We start from the raw sequence: 12,306 nt of genomic DNA on the forward strand, positions 1-12,306 counted from the left end.
ACGATGGTTCTTCAGAGGAGTCCGATCGTGGGTTGCTATCTGGGGATGGGCCTTCCGACTCTAGTCCGCCCAGGAATGGGCAGGATCCGGATGAAGAATCGGCGAAGGTCCTGTCTATGGAGGGGGACGATCCTAAAGTAGTTCACCTGTTTCAAAAGGAGGAACTCTGGGACCCCTGATTCCACATGACCTGGCAGAGTTAGGGATAACTGTTCCACAGGAAGAGTCTGACCAGGATTCATAACCGGTTTACAGGGTCCGGCCACAACTTTCCATTTTCATAAGTCAGTAAAACAGTTGGTGGTCAGGGAGTGGGATACTCCGGAGACTGGCCTTAAGGTTAGTAGAGCCATGGATAAGCTCTATCCCTTGCCCGAAGACACTCGAGCTCTTAAGGTATCTGAAGATACCTCAGTCTCGGCAGTTACAAAAAGGACCACCATTCCAGTAGCTGGCGCGACAGCTGTGAAGGATTTGCAGGACAGGAAGCTTGAGGTGTACCTTAAGAAGATGTTTGAGGTGTCTGCCCTGGGCATCCGTGCTGCAGTGTGCAGCAGTTTTATGCTGCGGCCTGGCTTGAGATGGGTGCAGCAGTTTTGAGGTAACAAGGATCTGTCACCCCAGGATTCTGAACAGGCAGAGCGATTGGAGGCTGCGGTCGCTTATGGGGCCGATGCCTCCTTTGCACTTCTTCCAGGACGACGATGTCCCTGGTCTTCGCTAGGAGGCGCCTTTGGTTACAGAATTGGTCAGTGGATGTTTTGTCGAAAGCTCAACTGGGAGCTTTGGTGTTTAAGGGCAAGCTCCTTTTTGGAGAAGACTTGGAGCAGCTGATAAAGCATTTGGGAGACAAAGTGCACAAGCTACTGGAGGACAAGCCCAAAGGGTCAAAAGGATTTCTTCCTGTGCGCCCTCTTTTGGGGGCAGAGGCATTTCCATCAGAGCAGAGCTTTGGACGCTGGCCAGAGGCAGACCTCAGGGAGGTCGCAGTCCTGGAACCAGTCATTTCATGGGTGTAGGCTGAACAGAGAAGGCTCTGGCCAAGGGAGTGACAGAGCCAAGCCCGCGCAAGGAGGCGAGGCCGACCCAATCCTCAGTCCCAGTCATCGGGGGTCGTTTGACTCAATTTTACGTGTGCTCATATGAGACCTCTACAGAATGTGTTGCTATCCTGGTGGGGTTTGATGTCGGAGCAGTTTCATCTTCCACTACTGCTTCCAGAGTCAGTCAGGTCCAGTCTTTCGGGGTGGCTTGGTCGGGTTCATTTGTGCTACGGCATGGATCTGGAGGTGCCACAGTGGGATGGCAGTGACGCCAGTCTCTCTGACTGGGGAGCCGTGTGTAAGTCCCAGTCCGTGCAAGGCCAATGGTCGGCAGAGGAAACATCCTGGTCCATCAGTCACAGAAGAGAGCGTGGAGCAGAAGGGGTCAATGCCCTGGTTCTTCCTTGGCCGCACAGTATTCTGATTTACCTGTTTCCGCCATGGCCTCTGATGGGCAAGGTTGTGAGAAGAATAGAGATCCATCCAGGAAAGGTGATTTTCCGGAGTGGACATGGAGACCTTTGGCATATGTGAGAGTATGGAGAGTTTTTTGAGGCTTGGTGTGCGGAGCGAGGGGTGGACCCTATGCAGGCCTCCGTGGCATATTCTAGCTCTTCTGCAAGAGGGATTAGTGAAGGGTTTATCCTTTAACTCCCTCAGAGCTCAGGTGGCGGCTTTGGGCTGTCTTAGAGGCAAAGTGCAAGGAGCGACTCTAGCTGCGCACCCAGATGTGGTTTCTCCGGGGGTGGGGGAACGAGACACATTTGCGTTCTCCGGTTCGGAAGCAGTGTCCCTGCTGGAGCTTTAATGTAGTCCTTAAGAGCAGGTATGCAGCTCCATTTGAACCTCTGAAAAAGAGCTACTATGAAAGATCTCACTTTGACGGTGGTTTTCTTGCTGGCGATTTGTTCTGCTCGGCAGATCTCGGAACTTCAGGCCTTGTCATGCAGAGGGCCTTTTTTTGCAGATTTCAGATTCGGGGGTGGTCTTAAGAACGGTTTCTTCATTTCTTAAATCAGTCAGTGGATCTCCCGGCTTTCCCAAGTTTGGAGGTTATGGCGCCTTATGCGAAGGAGTTGTGACGTTTGGATGTGAAGTGTGCATTGTTGCAGCACCTTAAGGTTACTAATGGCTTCCGGTTGTCTGATCATCTTTTTGTACTATGGAGTGGTGCAAAAAAGGGGTCATAAGGCGTCAAAAGCCACGATTGCGCGGTGCTTGAAAGAAGCCATTGGCTCCACGTACATCTGTCAAGGTTGCCCTGTCCTGGAGGGATTAAGGGCTCATTCTACCTGTTCTCAGGTGGCCGCCTGGACCGAATGTCAGCAAGTTTCACCACAAGAGGTTTGCAGGGCGGCTACTTTTGGAAGTCATTGCACACTTTCGCTAGGCATTATCGTTTGGACATCCAGGCCCCAGAGGCCATGGGTTTTGGTGAGAGAGTACTTTGAGCAGGACTCTCGCAGTCCTGCCTCGGTTAGGGAAGCTTGGGTACATCCCAGGAGTCTGGAGTCATCCGGGTACGTACAGGGAAAGGAAAATTGGTTCTTCCCTGCTCATTTTCGTTCTTGTAGTCCCACAGATTAGTCCAGAATCTCACCTGGTGGGGGAGAGGAGTTTTGGAGCGTCCGCTGGATCTGTTTACTATAACAATTCTGAAGAAGGGCACAGGTTTCTGGTTAGTCCTTACAATTAAAGTTCCAAAGTTATACATTTTCCTCTTTCCTCTGCTCGTTTGAGGGATATTATAGTGTTGGTTATTAGAAGTTATTTGGCTGTTTTCTGCTTGGGTACTTAGTAATCCTGAGGGATGGCAGGTGGCACCTCCTGGTATAGGGTAGAGTCAGTCAAAACGTCTCTGTCTCTACCTGCTGGTGGGGAGGCAAAACCCAGGAGTCTGGACTGATCTGTGGTACTACAAGAGCGAAAATTAGCAGATAAGAACCCATTTTCCTTTTATGGTCTGGGAAACACAAAAGCATGGGGTAACCTACACGGCACAGCACAAACTACCGTAAGCTTACTGGGCAGACCAGGTGGACCATTTGGTCCTTTTCGGCCGCCATCTCTGTGTTTCTGTGCCAGACTGCATCCAGCCCACCTTAGAGTACAAATGCCTGATCTGCTTGCACTTTCCTTTCTCTCTTTGTAGGGGATCCTCACAATGACCCAAATGCACAAGGAGATGCCTTCAAGACCCTTTTTGTTGCCAGAGTGGTAAGCTGTGGGGTTTTTTTTTTTCTCTCCCATTGTGTGTTTCTTGTTGACCAGTGAGGGATGCAGTGAACCTTCTTATTTATGCAGTGGTTGAGCTCTGACAGCTCCCTCGTCCTTTTCCTGCAGTTTCATTACAGTTTTGAGCACAGAAGGCTGAGTGACTCACCTAAGTGGGGGGGGAAAGCCAAGTGGGAGTCAGCCGTTTTTTGTTTTGTTTGCCATGTCAGCCTCTGCATTAATTAGCTCAGATCCTTTAATCGCAGAGGGCACTCAGTCAATGCTCTTCTAACCTTGCAGAACTACGACACGACGGAATCCAAACTGCGCAGAGAGTTTGAGGTGTACGGGCCCATTAAACGGGTGAGTGCTGCGGAAGCCGGGCCCGGGGGGGGGAGGGGTCACTTGCATTTCAGGGCCCAGCCTGACAGCTTTGGTCTCTCTCTCTCTCTCAGATTCACATAGTGTACAACAAGCGTTCGGGAAAGCCCCGCGGCTACGCATTCATCGAATATGAACATGAAAGGGATATGCACTGTAAGTACTCCTCCCGCCTCCTCGAGGCCTTAACCTTTATCTGATTGTCTGAAATGCATAATAATGTCTGTACTGCTTTCAGAGGGGGGAAACAAAAACCAAAGCTTCATTGTTTTGTTCACAGTAACTGGTATCGTGCCCCTGGTTTACTCCAGGGTGGCTTTCTTTTTTTTTTCCCCTCTTTCCCGTCAGGTAAGTCATGTAAATGTTTGTAGCATGTCCAGTGGGACCCTGATCACATTAATTTCAGCACAGGCCAGCTTGGGACAGGGTTCTTGAGCGCAAGCAGTGCTCTGGAAGGTAACGTGTGTGTGTGTGGTGCAGGATTTCCAGTTGCCTGCTGCATTGAAAAGGGAGCCTTGCATGCTCAGGACATAACTTCTTGTGCGTGAAAGTCAGCCGTGCTGTGGTCCTAGCTGGGCAAACTGTGCCCTGATGTCGCAGAAACTCATCAGCCAGGGATGTTACCCTGCAGGGCAGGAGGGGGGTTTGAGCGATATGCTGGAGGGTTTTGTTTTTGTGTGTGATTTTTTTCCACCTTGCCACATTTTGGGGTTAAGGGTAAGTAGCTGGGAATATGGTGAGAGCCTGGAGTTTGATGCTTTTTTTTTTTTTTTTCTAAAGAGCAAAGGTTCTTGTTCATACCCCAGATCAGACCAGACAAGGGGGTTTTGCATCCCTACCAACAGAGGGAGGCAGAGAACCAAAAAACCAGGATTGTGCTCCCTGAGGTGTTAGGCAGCTTCATGAGTCATCCCTCAGGTGGAGCAAGGGGTTGGTATCCCTGGTTTAGCTCAGCCTGAAGTCATCGAGGGGGACTGTCGGTGGTTCTGGCTTCCTCCTTTCCCTGGAAGTCAAGGGGACTGATAGCCAGTATTCCCTTTTCTTTTTTTCTGGTGGTATTGTCGCAGGCCTGTCTTAATAAAAAAAAAAATAAGGCAGTGCGGGTAAAGACACTGACCGTCTGGTCATGAGATTGCCAGGGGAGGGGAAGGAGAGCAAGCAATCAAGGCCCACTCGGCACCCGAGTCGGGGGGGGGGGGGGGGGGGCTTCAGTGCAAGCATGAAGGGCACGTTTAATGGTGGCCCCAGGATGAGGCAAGTGCTGCAGAGCCAGAAGGGAAAGCACCTAAATGTAAGCGCCTGTTCCGACGATTTCGTGCCTAATGGCTCGGATGCATTTCGCGCTTAAGTGTAAGCGCATGAGGCAGCTGTGTGTGCATAATGGCGGCAGGCCGCGGAAAGGGCTGCAAGGCCTACGGAGAGAGATGTGCATGCCTAAAGTGTGCCTCAGGAGGAGAAGCTTGGGGACAGACGCTGAGGCAGTGCTGCATAAAACTGTCACCCGATCAGCTGCAGCAGGCGATAGAGCTCGGCTGACAATCGTGGGAGCGGTGGCCATTTTTGTCACCACGTGGCAGTTAGGCAGAATTGTGGAAAGGGAGGGATTCGACGCCCCCCCCCCCCTTATCGCCGGTTGTGTATGATTTCTCTGTGGACCCAGAGAGGCGGTGATGAGGCTGGGAAGCCCATGAGGGAAGGTTCCAGCAGAGCAGCAGGAATTTCCTCAGATTTTGTCCTCTTAAGGCATAAAGGTTATTTAGCCAGAAAAGGGAGCAAGAGGCAAACGTGCTCCTCCACCGGGACCCCAGTGACAGGCTAAGGCGGGCAAGTGAGACTCTTGGGGAGGGTCGAGTGCTTTTTTTTTTTTTTTTTCCCGTCTGCTAGACCTTCAAGGTCATCAGAGCGGTGACTCTGACGATGCGGATCTCTAAGGAGTTCAAGGGTCAAGATGATGGCCCTGGAGGGAGCCCTTTGTAGGCAGCCAAGGTTAAGGTGATCGGGTTGTTCAGAAAGGACCAGCTGTGGCCTCTGATCCCGCATGTCCTGGAATGGTTGGGAGTTGAAATTTCTCAGCTGGGGTTCAATCATGAGGTTAGGGAAGGCTGTGGAGGCCTTTCCGTTTCATATAACAGTTAAGAAATTGGTTCTTCGGGAGTGGGATACTCCACAAGTGGGGACTGGTGGGGAGAACTATAGCTAAGCTCTATCCCCTGCCAAAGGCGGATACTTTGGCCTCCACGGTTACAAAGAAAACCCACCTGGGTGAAGTATTTCGCCACGCTGGAGATGGCTCAGATCGGAAGTTGGAAATTCATCTAGAAAGGATGTTCGAGGTTTCGACCTTGGGCTTGCAGGCAAAAGGGCAGGTTTCCCCTCGAGGCAGCCATGGCTTATGTGGCATGCACGCCCTAAGATCTGTTTCGGATGTTAGCTGGGATTATGGTGTCGGCAGTATCAGCTAAACGTTTTTCTCTGGCTACGCAATTGGTCAACGGATGTCTGGTCCAATTCCCAGATCATGGATCTCCTCTTTAAGGGGAGGTTAATATGCGGCTAGGATCTGGAACACTTATAAGCCTTTTGGGGGAGTCCAAAGGGTTAAAGTTGCCAGAAGAGAGGGTATCGCTCCAACAGATGGGTCTTTCTCGTCTCAGAAGCAAGGATCCAGGGGGGCAGCAGACCTTTCGGGGTCTTCATAATTCCACCCGGGATAACTCTGGTCAAGGGGCTGTGGATGCAAAAGGCCTCACAATGAAGTGAGGCTGTGTTCCACTCTTTTCAAAAGGAAAAAAAAAAGGGGGGGGGGGGGCGCAGTCAGAGGGAGATTGGCCCTTTGTTATAAGGAGTAGACCAAGGTCTTTGGACCAATGGGTACACCAGGTGATAAGAGGCAGCTTCACCTTAGATTTTGCTCATCCGGTCCAAGAAGCCTCATGACTTCCCCTTGCATGTCACAAGCAAAAAAGAGATGCCGTGCACATCACGCTAGAAGCGTTGCAGTGTTTAGAGACAAGGGTACCTGTGCCTCCAAAGGATCGGAGGAAAGGCCGGATATTCAGTCTATTTTGGAGTTTCAAAGAAAGGAGACACTGGCCCGTTCTGGATCTGAAGAAGATCGATGCAGCAGCCTGGGTATCTCTTTTGCATGGAAACATTGAAATCAATAGGAGCAAAGGGGAATTTCTGGCATCGAAACGGTCAGAGGCTTCTCTGCATAAAGCCATCAGGCCAGGACATCAGACACTTCTGCGGTTGGACCTAGGTGAGCATTTTTTTAGTTCCAGGGCCTCTACTGTTCTGGTTGGCGACTGCTCCTCTGACCTTCACCAAGGTGATGGTTGTGGTAATTGCGGAACTGCGAAAAGAGGGATTCCTGGTTCAGCTCCTTGAGGCAATGTCAGAAGACATTTCGTGCAGTGGGTGATGCAGAAGTTGCAGTCTAGGCTGGGTGATGAACCTAATGTAGAGCAGCCTTATTCCCTTCCAAATCCCTGGAGTATCTAGAGGCGAGGTTCGATATCAGGTTGGGAAGAGTGTTCCACGCGGCAGAGAGGATAATGTTGTCAAGGCTCCGGTCCATCGTCTATTGCGGCTTTAGTACCCAAAATATGGGGTGGTTTATAAGTCCTGGGCGCCTTGGCTTCTGCGCTGGATTTAGTTCCGTGGGCGGTCGCGCATATATGGTCTCCTCCCGGAGGTTCTTTTCCTCGCTGGAATTTGCCCTCTGAGGAGTTTCAGCTCCCGTCATTGCTTCAAGGTATTGCCATGTCCAGTCCTTCGCGCTGGCTTTCTTGAGCCAATTTAGAGTGAGGCGTGGTGTTGGGGATCCTGGATTGGGGAGTGGTAACCACTGACTCCAGACTGGTTATCCATTCAAGCATTATGGTCTTTGTCACGCGGTTCGAGTTTTATCGGATAATGCGGTATCGGATATTTGCTTGAGCAGTAATGCACTTGGCGGTACTGGCAGCGTCCCATGTAATCAAAGTGGACTATCTGAGCCAGCAGCAGATGGATTCGGGGGAAAATGGGAATTATTGCCAGAAGCAATGGAGCTAATTCAGGCCAGTTGGGGAGTTCCTCAGGGGGATCTCATGGCGACAAGAAGGAATATCAATGTAAGCACTATAGAGGGTAGCTCAGAAGGCATAAACACGTTGGTTCTTTTGTGGCCAGTGTGAGTTCAGTTGTATTCTAATTGTGCCAGAGTGGTCACGTTGACACTAATTTGCGTGTCTGGGTAAATCTCGCAGTCAATGGTCCTTTGAAGTTAGGTCATCTTCAGTGGCTGTTCTGATAGGGTCCAATCTTTTCAGATTGCTTTTGTCTCGTGGCCTGGCCTTTGGTAGGAGATGGTTGCAGTTGAAGGAGTACTCAGAAGCAGCTATTGCTGCCTTACTTCAAACCGGACAACCGTTCACTGCCTTGGCTTATGTTAGGGTGTGGAAGGTGTGTGAAGTCTGGTGCGTTGAAGAAGGACTTGACCCAATGCGGATGTCTGTCCTCAGAATTGAGCCTTCCTGTAGAAAGGACTTGTGAGGGGGTTGGCGTAGAACTCTCTTCATATTCAGGTGGCAGTCTTAGACTGTTTTTGTCAGGGTAAGGTGGATGGAATTTCTTTAGAGGTCCATCTAGATGTGGTATTCTGATAGGCGTTAAGCATTTAAGGTCTCCTTTTAGGAGGGTATACCCTTCTTGGACTCCAATTTGGTGCTTAAGGCTCTTTGTAGTTCACCTTTTCAACCATTACAGGAACATTCCTAGAGGAACTCTTTCCAGATGTGGTGTTTTCTAGTGGCTGTCTGTTAGGCCAGGCGAATTTCTGAACTTCGGGTTTTGTTGTGAAGGGACCTATTTCTTCAAATTTCAGAGAAAGGGGTTTCCTGGCAGATGGTTCCATTATTTTTGTTGAACATCGTTTTTCATCATCCTGTCTGCGACATCCGGTTGAACTTTCCATGTTCTGGCATCTGGATGCAGTGGACCCTGAGCCTTTAGTTTGTTGGTTGGTCATTGGTGTTTACTTCGGTGTCTTAAGTTTTCCAGTGGATTTCGAAGGTCTGATCACCTTTTTGTGCTGTTCAGTGGAACAAATGTGCAAGGCTTTGAAAGTTTCGGTTGCATGGTGGCTGAAAGAGGTCATAGTTTTCATTTTATATTTCAGAGGGAGGGGCTGCTCTTGAATGAGCAAGAGTGCAGGCAGTGTTTTGGTTTTTTTTGGGGGGGCGGAGTGTCAGGAGATCTACCATGTGACAACTTTGTCGTTGCTTCACATTTTCACCAGGTATTACTGAATAGATGTTTGGGTGCCTGATGAGGGACTGTTTGGGAGCTTGTGTTGCGAATTGGTCTTTCAGATTTCTGTCCGGCTTAGGGGAGCTTGGATACATCCCACTTGTCTGGACTGATCTGGGGTATGAACAGGAAATGAAAATTGATTCTTACCTGCTAATTTTCATTCTTGGACTACCACAGATTAGTCCAGAGCCCCATCCTATCCGCTGTCTCTGCTATGTGTATGTGTATCATAGAGAAGACAGAAAAGTCTTTGCGTAATTGGTTAAGTTTCAGGGGTTTCAATCCCAGCTGTAGACATAAGGGCTCTTGTTGAAGGGCTCTACCCTTATTTCCCTGCTCACGTAGAGGAGAGAGTTAGGTTAGCTTTTGGATTTGTCTGCATCTTGGCTTGGGTACAGGTCCATACTAAGGGACTGCAGGTGGCACTCTAGCTTATGTAGCAGTGTTAGAAAAGTTTTTCTCTGCCTCCATCTGCTGGTAGGGATGCAAAACTCTCTTGTCTGGACTGATCTGTGGTATTCCAGGAATGACAATTAGCAGGTAAGAACCAATTTTCCTATATAGGAGACATTGGACAGGTGGGAAGGGGGTTTGGTGAGCGAGAGGCTTGAGCTGTCCTGAGGTAGGGACATGATCCATGAGTGATAGCAGTAGCATTTTCAGCCCTTCAGTCTGCAATGACAGGCGATGATAGAACCAGCATATGGGGAGAGGGGGTGCTTCTGTGCTCATTTAGTCACCGGCACCTGCCTTCTGAGTAACTGTGACAGTTACTGTGATCAGGGCCCCACTGGACATGTGGCGGATGGGCAACAGGTAAAGCATCTGTAGGAGCTACCTGTGCATCTTCGTGTGGTGGTTGGGGCAGTAAAAGAGGGTTTCCTGGGCACTACTGTGAACAGGGCCTAATAATGTGGAGGTGGGATGGAGGCCCAGCTCCAACAGATGGTTCTGTTGCCCATCTCAGAAAGTGCGTGCTAATCTTTTTGTTGAACGTGTTTTAAAGAAATACTGTAGAAAGTGTATTGTGAGCGGGGTGTATTAATTGTGTGTTCTTATTGTCACTGCAGCCACCTTTGTGATGGCAATTGCCACTGCTGGCTTGCAGCTGATGCTAATGCTCCCCTTTACAACATCTCATTGTATGGTTGGTATAAGGGTTTGTATGATGGGTAAGCCTTCGTAGTACCTCTATACACACACGCACACACACACCTTCTCTCTTTGCAAAGACACACACACACTTGTGCACAGAAGCCCAGTTCAGTGTCGGCATCCAGCACCGTTCCTCCTTACGTTAGTGCCCCAGACTTAGTTCTAGAGGAGGGCTGTTTCTTCTCACACTTGTCTTGACCTTGTGCTGCTTTCTAGGGGGGGGGGGGGAGAGACAGATGATGCTGTGGTAGCAGTAACCCTACTGTAGCATTGTCTTCTCCCAGTATACATTAGGAAAGTGGCTGAGCATTTTAGTTTCCTCCCTGTGTCCATTGATCCCTTAGTGCTGAATTGCAGGGCTCAAATATCAGGTGGATCTCCCTCCAGTTCCTAGGATAGTACCCTGCTCTGTACCTATCCTGACTGCATAGAAGTGTGGTTTTTTTTTCATACCTTTTGGGTTGTTGAAGGGAGAGTCCAGTGCTCTGAGAGAGGTGTTTCCCCCAATAGGGAAATGGGTGGGCTGGAGTTAAACATTGGTGGACTAAAGCAGGCAATTAAAGCTAACAAGTGCTTTTTAGAGCAGCAAAGTCATGTAACAGCTCTAGGTAATATGCATAGTTATAAATATGTGATAATCTTGCATGCTTTCCATCTTTCATTCCTTCTGAAAACGCAGCACAACTCAACAGAAACATCTCAGCGATTCCTTGTAATTCTTAAAGGCACTTCGAGAGGTGAAGTCTGTCTGCTGCTGCACTTGCCCATGGTGAGAGCATAGGGAAGCAGATTTCCCTCCCCATGCTCCCATCATGGGCAAGTGCAGCAGCAGACAGAATTCACCTCCTCTTAAATGCCTTTAAGAAATCTTCTGCTTTCATAGCGTGTAGACAGATGGACTCAAGACCAGTGGTTTATGCACCTCTGCCAGCAGATGGGAGACTGAGCAAGCTGATATCACAGTATACATACTCCTGCCGCGACGACAGTCCACCAGTATTCTCCGTCTCCAGCAGATGGTGGATGTGTGTCTCCCTATGAGGATTGCTTCAGATTTTAGAAAGAGAATTAAAAAAAAAAAAAAAAAAAAAACCCTGCTCTCCTGCGGTGATACCAGATGGTCCCTCCCCCAGTTGAGAATTTCTGAGGTGATTTCCGTGGGCTCTCAGATGTGTTCCTTGGGTCCAGTAGCTGGTTTTTCACCGGCGTGGACTTAACTGATTGTGTACAGCTTAAAGGCAGCGGGCACAGGAATACGAGCGCAGCGGTGATGGCAGATGCCCTCTCCCCCCCCCCGCAGCCGGAGACTCTCTGTACTCAGCTGGGAAGGACTGACCTCAGGTAAGTTTAAAAAAAAAAAAAAAAAAAGTCAAGAGACAGTGTAGATGGGGTTTTATAGGACTACTTCCGTTCTCCGTGCTCAGCGTGCCATTCTGACGTTCGTTCCCGCTCCCATGGGGGGGGGGTTAAGGGAATTTTAGCAGCCTGGCGGGTTGAGCAGCCCAGGTGTTAGGCTTTTTCCTGCATGCTGCGTGGTAGGCTGCGATGGCGTTTTCGCGCTCTCCTGCGCGTGTTTGACTGCCCTCAACAAGGAGTCTCTGTGTGCGAATTGTGCGCTCAGCTTTTGGGCGCACTTCTGTGTGCACATTTTTGAGCATATTGGTGGTAGGCCCAGAGTTTGGCACACTGTGCGTTTTGTTTTTTGCGGCACATTAGTCTTGGGGCGCCTAATTTTTGTGCGTATAAAATCTGTGCACTTGAAATTTTTCATTGCGAACCAGCTGGATGCATGTTCTTATGTTCTTAACTGACGAACTAATGGCACCGGTGAACAAGAAAGCTAAGCACCTTTCTCTCTGTATTGCCTGTCATATTCAAGCATCTCAGTCTGGAGTGCCCTCTAACATGTGTCAGCGTTGCATAGAGGCTCAGGGAAAATTGTCTTCCTCTGACTTTTTTTTTTACTAAGCCTGGTTCTTCCCAGTCTGATGATGGTCTGGCTATGCACTTGTCTGAGGTGTGCCGGACCTTAACTCCTTTGACTGGTTCCTTCGCAGGAGATGGCAGCTCAGTGGGCCCCACTCCAATACACCTGGTTTTGGCCTGGATCCTTCCGCCTTATCTTGGGTAGAGTGTTTTTTGTTTTTTTTTTCCAAGGATTACAATCCTTTTTTCAGGTGCAGTCCTCAACCCTGTCTAATCCTGTCAGGGTGGA

The 12,306-nt window shown here is 49.5% G+C and overlaps 1 protein-coding gene across 1 annotated transcript in view; it reads left to right on the forward strand.

The window, feature by feature from the left end:
- The window catches only part of SNRNP70 (small nuclear ribonucleoprotein U1 subunit 70), a 48,756-nt gene that overhangs the window by 22,094 nt on the left and 14,356 nt on the right, over window positions 1–12,306 (forward strand). Inside the window, exons 5-7 of the mRNA XM_029585062.1 lie at window positions 3,196–3,260; window positions 3,558–3,620; window positions 3,713–3,794. Coding sequence (XP_029440922.1) covers window positions 3,196–3,260; window positions 3,558–3,620; window positions 3,713–3,794 — 210 coding nt within the window. The remainder of the gene's footprint in view (window positions 1–3,195; window positions 3,261–3,557; window positions 3,621–3,712; window positions 3,795–12,306) is intronic.

Source organism: Rhinatrema bivittatum, chromosome 19 (assembly GCF_901001135.1).
Source record: "Rhinatrema bivittatum chromosome 19, aRhiBiv1.1, whole genome shotgun sequence".
NCBI classification, from domain to species: domain Eukaryota; kingdom Metazoa; phylum Chordata; class Amphibia; order Gymnophiona; family Rhinatrematidae; genus Rhinatrema; species Rhinatrema bivittatum.